The sequence below is a fragment of the Mastigoproctus giganteus genome, chromosome 14, assembly GCF_048544385.1.
Source record: "Mastigoproctus giganteus isolate SK-2022 chromosome 14, ASM4854438v1, whole genome shotgun sequence".
Classification (NCBI taxonomy): Eukaryota; Metazoa; Arthropoda; class Arachnida; order Uropygi; family Thelyphonidae; genus Mastigoproctus; species Mastigoproctus giganteus.
In genome coordinates, this window is record NC_143588.1 from 59,074,472 (window position 1) to 59,095,767 (window position 21,296).

The window sequence follows — 21,296 nt, forward strand, 5'->3', positions numbered from 1 at the left end:
AAGGAGCCGTAGGCCTGCTGGTCGTATTTTATCTGGTTTATTTCTATAGAGATTGTGAAATGGTGGATTAAAGAGATATGGTTGGATGGGGTGCAGAGAACAGTTTCGTATTCTGACTGCATATTTAAGTAGTAACATTTTTCTGCGGAGGTACAGAGGGGGCTCATGGGCTTCAATATATAGCCTATAGGTTGGTGATGTCCTATAAGCACCAAGGGCAATCCTCAGTGCATTTTGTTGTACAAGATCGAGCCAGCGCAATACACTCTTTCATGCAGAATCATAAACTGGGGCACCATAATCCGAGATCTAATCAGTGCTCTATATAAGAGCAGCAAAGTTGTACGATCTGCTCCCCAAGACTGGGCAGATAGAGCTCTTAGCATGTTCAGCTTTTTCAGACAGGTAACCAAATCTTGCACTGTAAACTTCTGGAGTGATGGACACTGCAAATCTTTCATAGCAAGATTCATCTTCCAGGCTCTCCCTCCTCATCTAAATGCCGCTGCCCACTTCTTAACCATAGAATAGGAAGGGGCATCCTCCCCAATGCTGTAACTATATCCTCATGAATTACCTTTGGCATTAGTCCCTTTTTACCCAAATACTTGGATGACTGCATGGTAACTGATTATGTTCACCTTTCCTCATTCACACAACTTTGTTAACTTCAGGACCTGTAATTAAAAAAAAAAAGCAGTGTGCATACCCTGTACGCACAAAAGATGTTTTATTTTATGTGAGAACATCTATGGTGGCACTAGAGTAAAACAGTTTAAATTTTTGAATGGTTTGATTGAAACTTGTTTACGTACTTATGCCACTTAGAAAGGTGATGTTGATCAAAATCTTGCATAATATTACTACCCACTTTCATGAATAATATTCTGCTTTTATTCTTGTATAATATTATCGCAAAATGTTATCGCTTACTTACGCAACTTAGAAGGTTGCTATTGATCAAAATCTTGCATACTATTATCGTGAAATGTTATCACAATTGTAGAACCATTTAAATTTTTGAACGGTTTGATTGAAACTTACGCTACTAAGAAGGTTGATGTTGATCAAAATCTTAAGAAGCAGATTTTATTAGTCTGCATTTTATTCTTGCATAATATTACTACCAGCTTTCTTGCATACTATTCTGCTTTTAATCTTGCATAATATTACTACCCACTGCTTACTCTACCAAATCAATGTTAGAGTAAATCACTAGAGTAAAATCGTTACCAATCGATTTTACTCTAGTGCCGCCATAGATGTTTTCACATCAAAAATTTCGTTAACAATCAATAGTGTTATTTCCGTTACAACAGTTGATTCAATTACTCTAGTGCCACCATTACATTTTCACAGCAAAAAGACTTTACTGAAACTGCATAAAACTTGGTAGGTTACTACTTGAAGTAATACTATACTACTACCCTTATATACTATACCACTACCCTTAGCCACTGAAATCCCAGGAAACTAGGTGGCAGGACCTGCCAGAGCAATTTGTTGTGATACTGGATACACCCAGCTAGGCTCCACGTGGCAGGGTATGGGCAATGTCAGGCCCCACTAGGGGCCTGGCGGCCAATAAGCCGGTCAAACAATGGGCACAACATATCACACTGCACAGACACGGCACACACACTTTCACTAAACCATTGAAACCAAAATATGCCATAGTCAGCCGATGATACAAAATGCATGACTTTAAGCATCAATAACACACTGTAAATCATTCTTTATGTTACCATAGGTATGTGCCCAACCTCAGAGAGAATATCAATGTGCTTCAGAGAAAAAAAATACTTTCACATCAAAGGAGAGAAAGGGGGGAAAAAAGTTCTTCTTAAGGACACAATGTGATGGGTGTGATGGGTAATCTTTATATGTTTACATGACATAGCATTCTGAAGGACACATAACATAACTTTGTTAATGGAAAATCAAGTTTAACTAACCTGGTAAGCTATTTTTACACAGTTACTCAAGAGCTAAATGTAGGGAACGATTTCAGTATAGTTTATTTGGATTTTAGCAATACATTTGCTCAATCCCATGAGAGGTTACTGTATAAGCTGGACCATGTTGGGATTACTGGAAAGATCCTAAGATGGATTTCAGGATGGCTGAAGAGCAGAAGGCAGAGAATTGCGATTAATGGATATTTTTCAGATTGGTATAACTTTGTAAGCATTGGTTCTTGGACCACTGTTTCTGATTTTCATAAACGGCATCGACAAATGGATAAAGGGTGCGATATCAATAGTTATAGATGACAGAGTTGGGGAGAGTTGTTAATGATCAGAAAGCTAGATGTAGGGAACAATTTAGATACAATGGCTTACAATTGGGAAATAGCAACCCCAAAATTACTTATAGACTTGGTGGGGGTCAAATTAAAACCAGTTGAGGAAGACAAGAGTTGAGTAGTGTAAACTGGCTGCCAAGAAAGCCCATGGTGTTCAATCGATGATTTACTGAACAATATCCTATAGAGAAAGGACTGTGCAAGGCAATTGTAAGGACCACACTTGGAATACTGTGTCCAAGTATGGAGACTTCATCTGAAAAAAAGACATTGAGCTCCTTGAAAGGGTCTGAAGAAGGGCAACTCACATGGGGAGACTGGCAAAAGGGCTACTGTACTAGGAAAGTGATTATGTGGACTACAGGGCTTGGCAAACAGACACCTTAGAGAGGACCTGACTGAGGTTTGCAAGGCTCTGAGAGGGTTTAGTAAATTGAATGAAAAAGGGGCATAAGTTCAAATCACTGGGAAGTGGTTTAGACAAGATTGTAGGAAGTTTTTTTTCAGTCAGTAAATTGTTGATTGCTGGAACAAGTTGCCTTTGCAGGTAGTTGAGGCTGAAAGTTGGGAGAAATTCATCAGTCAACTGAATAATAACCCACATGACGAGGGGAGTGCATAATTCATATTTTCTTAACTACTTTTTGATGTGAAAATATCTATGGTGGCACTAGAGTAAAATCTATTAGTAACGGAAGTGATGCAACTAGATTGATTATTTAGTTTTTAGGAGCATTAGCAACTAAGGCCATATTGCTCCAGGAATATGTGATGGTCATTCCCTGACCTTTCTGCATCCTCCTTATTTGGTGGTGACAGGCTCGAACCCCGGTCTAATCAAGAAGTGTGTGCTATGCACTGTTGCTCCTTCCCACCTGGCTACAGAGGCACCGATGCAACTAGGGATCACAATTCTAGTAAAAATCTTAATACCGGTATTTCGATATTTTTAATTTATGAAACTGGGATACCGGTATTCCAAAAAAAAAAGTTATTTCTACCACATTGACATCACAGGGGAGCCAAACCACCACATGGCAACAGTCAATCACAAATATTCTGGGCACTATTTTCCCTGAGACTGCCATGCCTACTTCACCTGAACAGCATAGAATATGCCAAGAAAATGACACACACACACCACTGAACCACCGTTCATGCTAGATGACATCAAATCCATGGCAAATCACGTAAGAAATAATAAGTGCCCTGGCCTCAATTATCTCGAACCGGAAATTATCAAAAAAGTAATGGATCTGACCCCCAAACTCCTCCTCAAGGCATCTTTCCAAGAAACTGGAAGACTGCAGGACTGAAGCTGATCCCAAAAACACCCACGAAGCCTCCACAACAGCCAACCACCTACAGACCGATAGCTTTGCTACCAGTGATCAGCAAACTATTTGAGAGAATGCTATATGCCCGAATTGGCACACATTACAAGAGTGCTGAACTGCACATGTCTACCCAGTTCGGCTTTAAGCCCGAGTCTTCGACAGTAGAGGCACTTAAACATCTCCTGCACGGTGTGGCCAATACCAACAGTAAATACTACCTAATCATCCCCATAGATTTTGCCGGGGCTTTCGACACCATTTGGTGGCCAAGTGTCCTGGCAAGACTAAGGCGGGCCAACCTTCCCTGCAATTTGTATCTCACTATCAAGTCTTACCTTACCGACAGGAGTATTAGTGTTATGGCACCATATGGTAGGGTAAACCGCCGTGTCTGCAGGGGTTGCCCCCAGGGTTCCGTCCTGGGGCCGCTGTTGTGTTGTGGAACATTGACTTCAATGAGTTCCTGGCCATGGACCTTGGTGACATCCAAACCCAAGCTTTTGCCGACAACTTAATCTTGAAAATTGCTGCCAACAGTAGAACCCAGTTGGAAGTAAAAGCAAACCATGCCATCAAGATACTACAGGACTGGACCATCTTACACTGCCTAAAAATCTTACCAACTAAGACATCCTCAATCTTACTGAAAGGCTCCCTTGACCTGCACAGGCCGCTTCAAATAAAGGTGAACAACACCACAATGAAACTCCAAAGCCAGCTTAAGTACCTGGGAGTGATATTAGATTGTAATCTTTCCTTCAAGCAGCATCTCACACATCTAAGAACAAAGATAAGGAAGTACTCTGCACTGTTAGCACGTGTGGTCCGTCGTGACTAAAGACTTAAACGTCGCGTACTCTCCTTATATTATAAAACGACATTCCTACCAGCTATAACATACGCCTCTGCGGTTTGGTATCACAAGGCAACTGCCATAAATAGACGCATAATCGACTCAATCCATAGAACTATCCTGTTAACCATTAGAGCCTGCAGCACCACTAGCACTGTTGCCCTACAGATCTTCGCCGGAGCCCTTCCCCTTGACCTGGACATCATACGTACTGGAATAGCCTATTATATAACCAAAGGAATGCCTTGCACCCACCTAGACTACACAGTGGATAACAATGCAATCCACAAGGCTGAAAAGAACAGGCTGCAGAAATACCTAAAAGAAACCTGGCAATACCGCTGGACAAACACAACAAAAGGGAATATCACCAAAAAGTTCACCCCGGACGTAGACAGAGTATACCCCATTCTTCCAACCTGGCTGCAATCCAGACTTTACATGACCTACCTCCTGACGGGTCATGGGGCTTTCAATGCAAAGCTTACAGCATTGGGAATAGTGGAGGATCCGCGTTGTACTTGCGGAGAACAAGAAAGCTGGGTGCACATTATGTTTGAGTGTGCCCAATACGAAGACCTTAGATGCAGACTAATAACTAGAGTTCACTATCTACAGAGGGATCTTGAGTCACATCTACTAGATACACAAGAATATTTAGCCTTAACCAATTTTGCCCAGGGATTATTTACCAGGCAGCAAACACTAACCACCATATACAGAAGACCTTAACGGAATGAGACAAAACAATCCTGCAAATAGCAGTGAGACGACACAGAGGAGCCGACTATACAGACCTTGGACTGACTACAAAATGCACTGGGAAAAGACAAGTGACAATATATTGTCTAACCACAAGAGTCATGATTACCGCCAATGGAAGCAAAAAACACCTTTAAATAGTCGTGGCATCAGAACAAAGGGACACTGCCCCAAGATCTTGCAGCATAGACCCACTACATAATGACAAAAGGTAGTGTGAGGAATAGCAAACATCACGGAAGGGATAAAACCCCATAATGACAGCCAGTAGACTTGATTATGACCCCAAGATAATGACCAGAAAATAGGACCCAGACCACATGCAGTCTGGAAGGATGACATCCCAGATTTAACCCCCTATTAGTGTCCCACCTAGATGAGACTCAACGGCCAGCTTTTTAGGGCCTGCAAACTGATGGAGACGACATACAGTGGCACTCTCCCGACGGGACAGCCTATTAGCGACCCAAAACTGCACTCTTGAGCAGATCTTTCTTTCCAAACTCCTGGGGAGGAGAGGCTTGCCTCTCCTTGCCTCCCCAATTTTCTCGCTCTGGTGGGGCACGGGCATGCCTCACTACCTGCAGGGGCCATCTACTCTGTCAGCCCCTTATTTCCAATTTCTTCCCCCAGTCTTCATCCTCCCCCCAAAAAAAAACTTTGTCTTGCACAGCAATTAGCCCTACATTTCAAAATTAAAAGAGAACATCAAAATTCTTGCCCGAACCTATTTGGTTTTTAAAACTCACTTTCACCGCACAGCCCCACGTCGCATACTATTAATACTAACTTGTTAAGTATCACTAATATCAACCTCGATTTTTTTTTTTTTTTGTCCTAGCCACTGAAATCCCAGGAAAGTAAGTGGCAAGACCAGCCAGAGAACAAATATTGGTACCACCCGGCCGGCCTCCCTGTGGCGGGTATTGGTAACGTTGAGTCTCACTAGGAGCCCGGTGGCTAACAGGCCGGACAAACAATGGGCACAACAAACTACATAGTACATATCCCACACACTTTTAAATCTCTGGCATGTCTGATACAGAGAACATACGCGGAGATGGGAGAAATCCCAGGTGCCGTCAGACCCTGAACATACCTAATACTCCAAAAAAAATTTTTGGGGTATTAGGTAAAAATTTCGCAATAATTTTTGAGGACAATAAGCTGCAATAAAGTAAAGAAAAAAACAAGTAATTACTTTAATTTATGTTTTAAATCAATTTTATTACAATAATAAATATTCTAGCAAAAATTATTAAACATACTAAAAACAAAACAAAACAAAAAAAAAAAAAAAATATAAGCATCCACACTACCTGTCCGAATAATGTGAGTTCTTAAGAAACTCAATAGTGTTATCGTTTAAACTGAATCTAATTTTGGTACATATTTAACTAGCAGCAGAAAACGTCCTTTTGAATTCTGTGCTGGTTGGTGCTTTATACTGAGATAGTCGTAGGCCAGTTTCGGTTTAACACCCCCCCCCCCTTTATTCCCTCATCTTCGAAAAATCTTATTTCCTTTTTATCAAAAATAAAAAAATTTTCTTTTTGACTTTTTATGGCGCTACATCCATATTAACGAAAGAAAGGTACTAACAGTTAAGTTTGGTGAGGAAACCAAACCTAAGTTTGGGGAGGGAGATTATCTATTTACTTTTATTTCCTTGTATTTTAGTATCGCCGACAGTGTTCATTGCTATGATTTTCGAACAGCAGCACACCCCAAGCACTAAACCCCATAAGCTACCTAAATTCATTAAAAAAATGAGAATTTCCAGGAGCTGCGGGATATTCCCCCCCTCCCACACACACGAGTATATATGTGTGCATAAATATATATATGTGTGTATATGTGCGTGTGTGTGAGCTGTCAGTTTCTCAAGAGCAATGACACAAATATAAAACAAAAGTCCTTTATCATACAAATCTGGTGTTCATTTGCATCTAATCTATTCATTTTTCTCATTTAATCTGTTAATACATGCTATCATTTCCATAAAATTTCTCTCAATTAACAATCTCAACTCTTTCTACAACTTCAAACACTAAACTAATTCAATCTTAATCAATATCAATGCTAACAATCCCATGTAATCTCTCTTAATTTAGCAATATCAATTTTATTTACAACTACAACCAATACCATCATTCCTCTCTCTCTCTCTCTCTCTCTCTCTCTCTCTCTCTCTCTCTCTCTCTCTCTCTCTCTCTCTCTCCCTTCCTCTCTCCCTTCCCTCCCTCCCTCCCCCCCCTTAGTTGAACTCTGCTGTATAGCTCTTCCAGTACCGTCTTATTTCAGGATTAGCATAGGCACATGACACAAGAAAATCAACCACCCACAGGCTGATGGCAAACTTCTGCACATCTATCCTACAACCATCTTTCCTCAATTTGAATTTATGCCCTCTTAAGCAATTATTCTGGACAAGAGGAAGAATCCCATAAGCATTGAGCATGCTCAAACCATTCAAGGCTTTATACATCTCAATCAGATCACCTTGCAGGTGCCTAAGTCTCCAGACACTGTAATTTGCAAAATTTAAGCCTTTCTTCATAAGAGCAACTCTTTGTTCCATTCACTAATCTTGCTGCCCTTCTCTGTACTCATTCCAACAGCTCTACATCCTTCTTAAAATGAAACCTCCAGACCAGTATACAATACTCAAGGTGGGGCCTAACCATTCCTTATACAAGGGGATAATCACCGTATCCCTGCTAGAAAAATTCCTGTATATTATTGACAAGATGCTATGAGCTACTCTTGCAGACTATCTGTACTGCTCAGAAAACTTCATATCTGTCTGCACAATTACCCCCCCCCCCCAGGTTCTTTTCATTCTCTACCACTGTCAGTGTGGTACCACAGAGTTGATATGTTATTCTGGGATTACTGCTTCCCATATGTAGTACTTTACATTAGTCTATGTTAAACTTCATTTGCCACCTCTCAGCCCATCTGCACAACTTTTCTAGATCCTGTTGCAGCAATGTACTGTCATTAATGTCATTAACAACCCTGCCAACCTTTGTATCGTCTACAAACTTGGGGATTAAGTCTGATATACCATCATCAATATCATTTATACAAATACAGAAAACAATGGACCCAATACTGAACCCTGAGGGACTCCACTAATAACACGAGTCCATGACAAGCAGTGTCCATTGATTACCACTCTGTCTTCTCCCACTCAACCATTCCTTTATCCATAGCAGCAATTTCCTTCCAATGCCAACACTGCTCCAATTTGTGCAGCAGTCTTCCATGTGCAACAGTATCAAAGGTTATTCTAAGATCCAAATATATGATATCAAAGTTATTCTTTGCATCCAATTCCTTTGTGACTGCATCATAGTATCCAATCAAATTAGTCAGACAAAACTTTCCCTTAACAACCTCATGCTGTGTCCGAGCTATAAATGAAGTCTTGTCTAGATGGAAAGACTTCATTTGCAATGCTTCTTTAACCAGTGCCTCTATTAATTTCCCTAGCACAGAAGTTAAACTAACAGGTCTGTAATTATCTGTCTCTCTTTGATCCTTCTTTGTGGATTGGGGTCACATTTGCACATCTCCAGTGCATGGGTACCTGCCCCAAATCCAGGGAAGCTCTCATAATTATGGCTAAGAGTTTGCTTACTTCCTTTGCTGCCTCCTTTAACCTAACTGTATAGATTCCATCCACCCTCAGGTTCCTTTCTTGTGTTTATCTTCAACAATTTCTCCTCCACTTTGCTCTCAGTTATTACAAGATTATCTAGCTTACTGCCAGATTTGAATACATCTCTGGCATTCCCCTCCCTGAATAACTCCTCATGTGTGAATGTTAATGCAAAATATTCATTTAGTTTGTTAGCTACCTGAGCAGGATCATCGACAGTTGAACCATCGATATCAAGTGGACCAATCTGATTCATCCCCTTCCTTGTAGGGTTTACATAAGTAAACAACTCTTTGCTGTTTTTCTTTGCATCCTTTGCCAAAGATTTCTCGTAATCTGCCTTCGCCTGCCTAACCTCCTTTGTAACTTGGTTACAGACCAGCTTATATCATAGGCTTCTGTGTCACATGTTAATTTATATGTATCACATGCATTTTTCTTCTCTGTTACATGTCTAATTAGTTCATCTGTCATCCATTCAGCCCTAAATCTTGAACAATATTTCTTTGTTGGTATGAAAAACCTAGTAGCTTCCAAGATTAATTCTTTGAATGCTTCCCATTTTGAATTTGCTGTTGGTAACATCATCAGTTGGTTCCACTGTGTTGAATTTAAATACTGTCTCAGACCACCGCAGTCACCTTTACGAAAGCAAAAACCCTTCCCTTTACTCTGATTCTAGTTACCTCTTTGAGTAAATCCCACTTCAGCACACTGATCACTGCCACCCAGTAGTTCCTTTATCTGCAAAATTCTTGATGCATGAACAATCACTACTGATAATCAGATCAAGAGTATTACTCCCTCTAGTTGCCTCCCAAACATACTGCTGTAGAAAACAATCATCCAATAAATCCACAAAAGCCTTGCTAGTGTGTGAATGACCAACCCACAAATTCCAGTCAATATCCGGGAAATTAATTTCCCCATTATAAGACACTAATTTACTGGCCCACTATTTCTCTGCACAATTGCTCATTATACTCTTCAGATTAATCAGGCCTATAACACATACCTATTCTCATTTTTCCTTTTCCAGTGCTTACGTCACACCAAACAGACAACATTGCATTGTTCACCAACATCAATTGGATGCACTTCCTTAGATTTTGTTTCTTAACTAACAGCATAACCCTCCTCCCTTCCTGTCCTGTCTATCCTTTCTGTACACATTGTACTCCCCAAATTCCAGTTCTGCACTGCTTATGTCTGTGACACCATGTCTCTGATATCCCATCAATATCTGCCTTTGATGTCTTGACTAGCACTTCAAGCTCATCGAATTTATTAACTATACTTCTAGCATTGGCTGCTGCTCAATTGCATTTCAATAGAAGTAGTGCAAGAATAAATTTTACCTCTGCCAGCTGCTACTGTTAATCTATTAATCCATGTATTCCCCCAAGCTAGCAGTTTTCCGACCCATCTAACTCTGCCTCAATAGCATCAGCAATATTCTTGCACCCTTTCTATTTAAGTGTATCCCATCCCTGTAGAAGCAGTCTCTCCTGTTAACAAGCACAGACCAGGCTGAGAAAAATTCTACCCGCTGAGCCTTGTAATCTCTCCAGGGCTGAATTGATTGACAAGGCTCTCATCATATACTCCCTCCTATGGTGTCTGGGCAGAATTGCAGACACTTTCAAATTCAACCCTAACTCCCGGCTTTTTTTCAGCATTGTCTTTTCGAGAACAGTTCTCTGCTAATACTAAAAGAAATTACCACAGCAGTAGTAGAAGCCGGGGCACTATCTGACTGGCTTGTTATTCAACTTCCGGATTAACTTCTGGCACAGGAAGATGCCTGGTGGAATCCTTTACTATATAGCTGGACACACCCAGATTTGGACCCAGAACTACCACTGGAAGTCTGCAACCCCTCCAAACAACAACAACCACAAACCCCTCTTTTGGTGCGAGCAACTTATTTCCTTCTCATTTATTTATTTATTGAATTGATTGCAAGTTACAATCGCCCCTGGTACTACTTTTTTATATGCAAGCTTATGTGCAAACCCCAGAAGGGTTTGCAAGCATTTACGTATCTCTCCCTATCTAATTGAAATCTGACCCAATCACTGTGTTATTCTTTAAACTTGCTCTTCTTCCTTTGGTGGGAAAACAGAATATATTTTTCCCACACAAAGAAATGCTTTCATCTTTTACCTCAAGATCACCTGTTTACAATACCTTTCAACTGCTCCATACCAACACCCTTTCCCAAAATGCACGAAGTGTTGCATCCTCAAGTAGCGGTGTAATAGAGGGAATGAACTATTCTTCAGAAGCTCTTAATTTTAATCCTTCTGCACCTGCCATACAATTGTTCGCTATTTTACTTAATTGCACTATCAGACTAATGCCACTAATGGAAATATTTCTGTAATGATGTTTTCGTAAATTTTACTTCCACACACACACACACACACACACACACACACACACACTATACCTAGTAAGAGAAATATATTTGTAAGATTTTATGTCTTACAGTTTCATGACTGTTTTCAGGTTACCGTTGCATTTGTACTGTGTATAACAATCCCTTATTTGTAAATTCAGCAGTATTAATGATTTATTGGTGTCAATTTTATAACTTATGTGAAAAAATCATAGATAATTATTTTTTAAATTAGTACCGAAAAACCGGTATTTTTGTATCAATACCAGGATTTGAATACAGCAAAAAAGTGACCGGAATCCCAGTATTGCAAGCCCTAGACACAACTGACATAATGGAAACTGTGCAATTGATTGTTAACGAAATTTTTGATGTGAAAACATCTGTGGTGGCACTAGAGTAAAATCGATTGGTAATGATTTTACTCTAGTGATTTATTCTAATGTTGATTCATTACAGTAAGCAGCACGTAGTAATATTATGCAAGAATAAAATGCAAGATTTTGATCAACATCAACCTTCTAAGTTGTGTAAGTTTCGATCAAACTGTTTAAAAATTTAAATGGTTTTACAATTGTGATATGATTTCGCAATATTATGCTAGAATAAAAGCAGAATATTATGCAAGATTTTGATCAACATCAACCTTCTAAGTAGCTTAAGTGAGTAAGTTAGTTTCGATCTAAACATTCAAAAATTTAAACTGTTTTACAATTCCAATAACATTTTGCAATATAATTATGCAAGAATAAAAGCAGAATATTATGCAAGATTTTGATCAACAACCTTCTAAGTAGCGTAAGTGAGCAAGTAAGTTTTGATCAAACCGTTAAAAAATTTAAACAGCTTTACTTTAGTGCCGCCATAGATGTTTTCACATAAAATAAAACATCTTTTGTGTGTGTACAGGGTACAAATGCTGCATTTTTTTGGCTGGTGCAGAAAAAGTCTGGGCTTCCTTAAACCATCTGGCTAACACTTTTTTTTTCACTAATATTGTGTAAAAGGCATTATGAGGAATACATATTCAAAAATAAATAAAGTTAGGCATTTACTACATATCAAGTGTCTTATTTTATTTATTTAGTTTCCTACCAACAGGCACATTCACTGTGCCAAATAATATTACTAATGTCAACATTTTGGATCCAACTTTGCTGATCTCTTATCAAGACAAATTCTGAAGGTGTCTCTTCAAGTTGGCACTTAACAACCTGAGACTACTAAGTATCCCATTTTTTAAATACATAATGGAATGATCTTTTCTAATGATTTAAGAAGATATTAGCAACTTACAAATAACCACGGAGAACAGTATTTTGTCTTTAAGTTAAACATAAGCATAAGCTTTGGTGGTCAAAAACTCGTGGGAATGTGATAATCCTATGCTTGAAATCAAATACACTACAGCATAAAACATATTTGATTTATGCTGATTTTTTTCTAATTTCTTTTTAAACAACTTATATTAATTAGAAACATTTAAAGCTAATGACACTGGTTTAAATTTCTACAGGCAATTTAAACCAGTATCATAAAAAATATTTAAAGTACATTAAAAATATTACAATACATACTGGTTGTGTTCCTGGGGGATACAGACTATAAGTGAGAAACTTTAAAGCATCATGATCATCTGAAATTGAAAATTATAATATATTAATAAGATGCTCAAAGAATAATTGTAATATACAATTGAAATCATAATCCATATCAGCATCCGCATTAATTAAAGCAAATTTAATACCAGTTTTTATTCAATACACAGTTTCCTAATATATTTCCAATATAGTTTCCTAACCCATTATCTAAAATAAACAATTAAATAAAAAAATACTTTGGATCTAGTAATACAGATAGGTTCAGATCCCAGAAGTACACTCGTTACCATCAGACTTAAATTGCAACAGGTTTCAATTTTTCAGGGAATAGATATGAAGAAAGGTTCTCTAGAATGGAAGCAGAGGGATGAATGAAGAAAGTAATTATGGATGGTGATTGGATGCTGTAAAATACAGCTATTAACCAGCAAAACTACATATCCTAAGTTTGAACCATATGCTCATGTCAAAATTAAAACAAAATTTTCTTTGAAAACACTTCAGAAGACCCCCTGCAATATTTCAATAAAATAATATTTTCATACACAACAAAATCGTTATGAAAAACCGAATGAAGCCAAAAACTTATTTTTCTTTCATGTCCTCCTCTTCTTTACTCTCATGTCTCAGCTCCAATATATTCCCTAATTAGAATGTTTGATGAACATACAAACTGAAAGCAAAGTGACTAAAATAAATAAGTAGATAAAATAAAACAAAAAAAAAAAAAATTGGAAATTGAATCACATACCAATAGACAAAGTCTCAACTCTGCAAGGTAACAATTTTCAACCCAATAAAAAAAAAAAAAAAGAAATCAAATTAAGCAAAAATAAAAATAAGGAACTAATTAAGACATACTAATATAATAATAATAACAAATTAATATTTGTTTTTTTTTAAATTTGAATGCAGAAAAGAATGTCAAGAAAAATTATTATTCTAATAATTCACTAAGAGAAGCATGACAAAAAAAAACAATTATGCAGTTCATAAATGACAGTTGACACTATATATTCTGAAAATACTTTTTGTTCAATTACATAGTATTGTCTGTGACTACCCTTGACTGAAGTAAATGTTTTTCGTGAGGTTTCACTGGTTTATCTGACATCTAATTAAATTTGATTATCTAGGTGGAAAGATCAAATTAAGGATTAAAATAAGGAAATAATTTAGCATTAGCATGGACACATGATGCAAGAAAGCAAGCTTTTTTAGCATCAGCCAAAAAAAAATAAAATAAAATAAAATGCCCCACCTCTCATTTCACTCATCCACCCACTCCAAAGGTTTGTCTAGTTCTGCTTTGAATCTGTTTAAGCTATCAACTTCTACGACAGATGGAAGTTTGTTCCAACAATCAACCGCCTGCTGGCTAAAGGACATCCACACATCTATCCTACATCTGTCTTTCCTCAATTTGAATTTATGCCTTCTCACACATTCTGAGCAAGAGGAAAAATCCCATCAGCATTGAGCATGCTCAAACCATTCTAAACTTTATACACCTCAATGATTTTTTTTTTTTTTTTTTGATTTGGTAGTTATTGGCGCATCGGCTTCTGTGGCCATATTGCACCTCCCAAGGTTTTTGCAGTACTTTGATCCAAGCCCGAGGCGGGAATCGAACCCGCGACCTTTGGGTTGCCGGGCAGGTACTTTACCCACTCGGCTAGCCCGGTCGGCTACACCTCAATGAGATCACCTCGCAGACACTAATTTGCAAAACTTAAGCCTTTCTTCATAAGAGCAACCCTTTGTTCCATTCATTAATCTTGTTGCCCTTCTCTAAACTTGTTCCAACAGCTCTACATCCTTCTTAAAATGAGGCCTCCAGACGTGTATACAGTTCTCAAGGTGGGGCCTAACCATTGCCTTATACAAGGGGATAATCACCTCCTTATCAATGTTAGAAAAATTCCTGTATATCATTGACAAGACACCATGAGTTACTCTTGCAGACCATCTGCACTGCTCAGAAAATTTCATATCTGCCTGCACAATTACCCCCAGGTCCTTTTCACTCTCTACCTGTGTGTGTGTGTGTGTGTGTGTGTGTGTGTGTGTGTGTGTGTGTGTGTGTGTGTGTGTGTGTGTGTGTGTGTGTGTGTGTGTGTTGCCTCCATAGCCAGGAGCACCAGTGTGTAGCACACGCTTCTTGATTAGACCAGGGTTCGAGCCCGTGATCCACCAAATACGAAGGATGCGGAAAGGTCAGGGAATTACCACCGCATATCCCAAGAGCAATATGGCCTTAGTTGCTAATGCTCCTAAAAACCAAATAACAACAACTATCAGTGTAGCACCACACAGTTGATATGTTATTCTGGGGTTACTGCTTCCCATACGCAGTACTTTTCATTTGTCAATGTTAAACTTCAGTTGCCACCTCTCAGCCCATCTGCCACAACTTTCCTAGATCCTGTTGCAGCAGTGTACTGTCATTAACAACCCTGCCGATCTTCGTATTGTCTGCAAACTTGGACATTAAGCCTGATATACCATCATCAATATCATTAATGAATACAGAAAACAACAATGGATCCAACACTGAACCCTGGGGTACTCCACTAATAACATTAGTCCACGAAGAGCAGTGTCCATTGATTACCACTCTGTCTTCTCCCACTCAACAATCCCTTTATCCACAGCAGCAATTTGCCTCCAATGCCACACTGCTCCAATTTGTGCAGCAGTCTTCCATGTGCAACAGTATCAAAAGTCTTTCTAAGATCCAAATATATGATATCAAAATTATTCTTTGCATCCAGTTCCTTTGTGACTACATCATAGTATCCAATCAAATTGGTCAGACAAGACCTCCCCTTAAAAAATACATGCTGTGTCCAAGCTATAACTGAAGTCTTGTCTAGATGATCCTGCAATGCTTCTTTAACCAGTGATTCCATTATTTTCCCCAGAAAACAAGTTAATCTAACAGGTCTATAGTTACTTGTGTCACCTTTTGAACCCCCCTTTGTGAATTGGTGATACATTTGCACACCTCCAGTCCATGGGTCCAAGGAAGCTCTCATAATTATGGCTAAGGGTTTGCTTACTTCCTTTGCTGCCTCCTTTAATATAACTGGATAGATCCCATCCACCCCAGGTACCTTCCTTATGTTTAACTTCAACGATTTCTCCTCCACTTTGCTCTGTTATTAAAAAAAAACCACTTAGCTTCCTGTTAGCATTTGATAAACCTCTGACATTCCCCTCCCTAAATAACTCCTCATGTGTGAATTTAGATGCAAAATATTCATTTAGTTTGTTAGCTACCTAAGCTGGATTTTCAACAGTTGAACCATCAATATCAAATGGACCAATCTGATTCATACCCTTCCTTCTAGAATTTACATAAGTAAAGAACTCTTTGCTGTTTTTCTTTGCATCCTTTGCCAAAGATTTCTTGTAATCTGCCTTTGCCTGCCTAACCTCCATTCTGACTTGGTCACAGACCAGCTTATGTCTATCATAGGTTTACGTGTCACCTGTTAATTTATATGTATCCCATGCATTTTTCTTCTCTGCCACATGTCTAATTAGTTTTTTTATCATCAATTTAGGCCTAAATCTTGAACAATATTTCTTTGCTGGTAGAAAAAGCCTAGTTGCTTCCAAGATTATTTCTTTGAATGCTTCCCATTTTGAATTTGATGTTGGTAACATCATCAGTTGGTCCCGCCATATAGAATTTAAATTCTGTCTCAGACCACCATAGTTACCTTTACGAAAGCAAAACTCCTTCCCTTTACCCCTGATGGTAAATACTTCTTTGAATAAATCCCACTTCAGTGCACTGATCACTGCCACCTAGTGGTTCCTTTACCTCAAATTCTTAATGCATGAAGAATCACTACTGATAATCAGATCAAGAGTATTACTCCCTGTTATTTTTTTTAATTTGAAGGGAAAGGAATTTCAAGAAAAATTATCCAAATAACTCACTAAGAGAAGCACAACATAAAAAAAAAAAAAAAAAAAAAAAAAAAAACAATTATGCAGTTTATAAATAACAGTCTGCACTATATATTCTGAAAGTACTTTTTGTTCAATTACATAGTATTTTCTGCTGACTACCCTTCACTGTAGAAACTGTTTTTCTGTGAGGTTTCACTGGTTTGTCTGACATCTAATTAAGTCTGATTATCTTGGTGGAAAGCTCAAATTAAGGATTAAAATAAGGAAATAATTTTATTTCATTATAAATTATTATCATGTCAAATGCCAAGTCTAAGAATGACTAACAAAGAGACTATGTAATTAAAGATAAATACTGTTTTATGAGCTGAAGTACCAGAAGGACAGCTAATATTTACAATGAAAAATAAAAATATTTTGGAAAGGAAAAGCTCAAGCACTGGGCAAGTGATTTTACATTATTCGATATTCTATTATTAAGTGAATTTGTATCAGATCATCAACAATAGTAAATGCTGTCACCTCTGCTAGTAAAATTGAAAAAAAGAAGAATTATCCTGATATCATCCTGTTGATATTATCAACTTTAACATCAGTGAGGAAAATGAGTTTGCCAGAAGCAAAAATTAGATTGGAAAAATTTCAGATTAACAAAGTCAAAAAATTTAAATAATTTCTTGAATCAGAGAAATAAATCCATTAAATTAATTAATGGGGGAGGGGAAGAGTGAGCACTCTGCACACATCAGTATTTTCTAAAAAAAAGAAAAATAGAAAACTGTGAATAAGTGAAGTGTTTACACAGCATACTAAAGAATATTTGCAAGATGTGCGCTTACACACTCCTGTTAAAGGAATTATTATTTCTCATTGTAGGTACTCTTATCAGAGGTGAATCGAGTGTTGTAGTCAAACTTCAATCTAGACAAACCTCAACAGTACATAACTGAAAAAATTATTGGGGAGGGGAGGGGGGCAATCCAAGAACTGTTCAGACTAAAGATTGACTTGATGGTTGCTATTCAACCTGTTGAATAGCAACCATCCTCCATCAGCCAGACCCAAGAAAGGTTCAGTAAGGGCTAAACCAAATGAAGCGAATGGTCATTGCTATTTACACTTCCTTTGGAATTCTCTGCATTTGTTAGTATTCACAGGATAAACAATAGATATATAAAAATGTTAATTTTCAATTAGGGTTTTTTTTTTTTAAACACTTATTCTGCAAAAAAGCAGCCAGACCTGCAAATGTGAGATCCCATTGTTTCTGAACACTGATATATTAGCAATGACTGTATAAGGATTGTGTTACAAGAACACAACTGGGATATTCTACCTCATCCAATTAACATTCCAGATCGGTCCTGCAGATTTTTCATTGTAGATGAATTCAATATATGAATAAGTACTCACTATGTAAGGAGTAGTTGATGGCTTTAACCATCTTCCCCAATAATGCAAGGTTTATAATACTTTTTTTTCCAGATTTAATAAATCTGTGTCATTTATGAACAACTGTGCATAACTTAATGACTGGACTTCATATTTCCGAATAAAATCCATTTTTACCTGTGAATAAAGGTGTTATTTTCAAAACTTAAAGCCTGATTATAATTTACAACACTATCATAATTTTGAGTCTAAATAATAATTACTTTACCTGCAAGACCACCTGTTGCAGCAGATAAACCAAAAAAACCATATTGAGGAAGGAATACATTCTCCACCCGCAAACACATTTCAAAATCATCCTCAGTATTTGTGTTTCCATTATGAAATAATACCTATAACAGAAAGAAACTTTAACAATTATGCATAAGCTTTCTATTTATTAATGAATGTTTCCTTAAACAATATAATAATAAATCGTTGACAGGGGAAAACATTTAAAAGCACAGTATAGAAACAATCTACTATTTAAAAACTCGAAATATAAAAGCAATCAGCAGGATCAATTTGTGAAATCTCTAAAAACTTGTAAGTATGCATACAAAAATGATGCAGTCTTCATAAAGGGAAATTTATCTTAAGGAAACTGAAGTGTAACAAACAACCTCTGGTTTACTTGTTACACTGTCTGTGTAATGTATTTGTAAAGTAATATACATAATGTTCATCCTAGTGCCAAAATATGAATTTCTTTAAGTAACTATAGATTTATTGATTTGCCATTTTTTTCAAATTTCTGACAATGCTATTATAAGCAATTTTTATTTTATTTACACTGAGTGATCACTGAATTATGACAACCCCTATGAAAACTGAATGCAACCCATTGACCATGTGAGGTATGAGAGTGCCCAGTTAGTCGATCTACGTAGCACAGATAAGGGTTCAGTAGGTAGTAAAATTCTGAGCACTTTGATAAAGGACAGATTGTGGGTGCTCGATGAGCTGGCGCCTCAATTTCCCAAACAGCTGAACTGGTTGGGTGTTCGAGAGGCGCCATAGTTAAAGTGTACCAAGACTGGCGTCAAAATGGTCAAACAACGATGCGACAGCAAAACTGCAAAGGTCAGTGAAAGGTTGATGTTAGAAGTGAGCGATGGGTCCGACACCTCGCACAGGCGAGCAGGCACAGCACTGTTGAAGAGTTAACTACCCAATAGAACGTGGGCCAACCCGGAACAATATCTGGAATGACCATGCATCACACGCTCTCACGTATGGGCTATACTAGCAGATGACTCCTACGGCATCCTCTCTTAACCAAAGTTCATTGGTGTAAAAGACTCGCCTGGTGCAAAGAGCATGGAAGTTGGACATTAGAAGACTGGAAGAAGGTATGCTGGTCGGATGAGTCATGTTATTTATTCCACTCCATGGATGGTCATGTACGGATTTGGCATCGACAACACGAGGCTCTTGATCCATCATGCATGGCATCAAAAGTGCAGGCCGGGGGAGGCGGTTGTATAGTGTGGGGGCATGTTTCACTAGCAGGAACTTGAATCCCTGGTGCATGTGGAACATGCCTCCAATAAATAGTGGTCTCTGCTATCATCAACTACTTGCTGACCATGCACACCCCGCTATGTTTTAAGGTAAGTTTAACGTTATTACGTTAATTTAACGTTAAACTTGCCTTAAAATCTCGATATTCTAATAAACAAAGATACCTTTCCAAGGATAGGAAGCTTCATGATAAATTAAAAAATTTTCTACATCCTAGCGATTGGTCTGTATTGAAGACCTCCATAGATTTGCGATGGGAAGCGCAGGCCTCATATATAAAAAACAGACACGTTCACAAATTACAAACATTATCAGGCAGGTCAAGACACGGTCATATGAATTCTAACACATTGTCGCGGGCTTACGACCAAGTGCATACAAGTTGAGTGACAACCCCCCCCCCCCAGCATACATACAACATGCTACCACAGAATATATCAGCTAGTTTGTGAACACCCCCTCGCCCATCATTCAACGAACCGACATATCAACAGGTTACAAATCTTTCCGCGTATACGCTATCGCAGGACCAGATTTAACTTTTATCCAAAGGATTAAATTATAATTTATCACCTCGAAAAATACCTAAAAAACAGTGTGTAACTGAAACTGGATTTGGACTTCGTAATGTTCAACAAAAAGATTTATTTATTAAACAAGTTAACCAAGTGGTGAATAACATAAAAGAAACGAGACTTCCTAAATTGAATACACATGACAGTTCAACTTTATGTGAACTTCGGGAAAATAAAGACATTATTATACAGAGGACAGATAAAGGAGATACAGTGGTAATACTCTATAAACTTGATTATATTAATAAGTTAGAATCAATTGTTTCAGATACCTCCACTTATCTTGAAGTAGACCAGGCACTATTTACCAAATTAGTCAATCACTACAATAGAATGTTAACCACGCATCAAAAAAGCCACTACATTACTATGGCTCAGTTAAAGGAATTGAAGGCCAGAACATACAATATTCCTGCACTCTTCACTCAGGTAAAATTACACAAGACTGGATTTCCTATTCGACCTATTGTTTCCTACAGGAACTCCAGCATTTTCATCCTTAGCCACACATGTATATAACATTATAAAACCGTTGAGACAGGCGATACAATTTGGGATTAAGAACTATGACACATTATTTAATAACCTTAAGGACTGTAGACTTGGCGACAATGACAATTTATTCTCACTAGATGTTACTCATTATATACAAATGTAAACATTGAATACACATTAGATATTATTTGGGATATGTTAAATAATAACTTGATACCAATTAATTATACGAAGCTTCCTATTAAGGAAATTTTTTACTTAACTGTAAGTTGAGGCTAACTATATCACCTTTCAAGACAGTGTACAAACAAATTTTTGGTTTGCCAATGGGATTGAGCCTGAGTGGCTTAATATTGGAGATATATCTCTCAACGAATGAGCATATACATTTGATGCCTTTTCGACTCCGTTCACATAATAT

The 21,296-nt window shown here is 37.8% G+C and overlaps 1 protein-coding gene across 1 annotated transcript in view; it reads right to left on the reverse strand.

Annotated features, from left to right (window-relative positions):
- ergic53 (lectin, mannose binding protein ergic53) overlaps positions 1-21,296 on the reverse strand; it is a 207,475-nt gene that overhangs the window by 113,361 nt on the left and 72,818 nt on the right. The window contains exons 7-8 of the mRNA XM_090389265.1: positions 18,511-18,634; positions 12,903-12,961 (exon numbers count right to left, since the gene is read on the reverse strand). Of these exons, the coding sequence (XP_090245391.1) occupies positions 12,903-12,961; positions 18,511-18,634 (183 nt within the window). The remainder of the gene's footprint in view (positions 1-12,902; positions 12,962-18,510; positions 18,635-21,296) is intronic.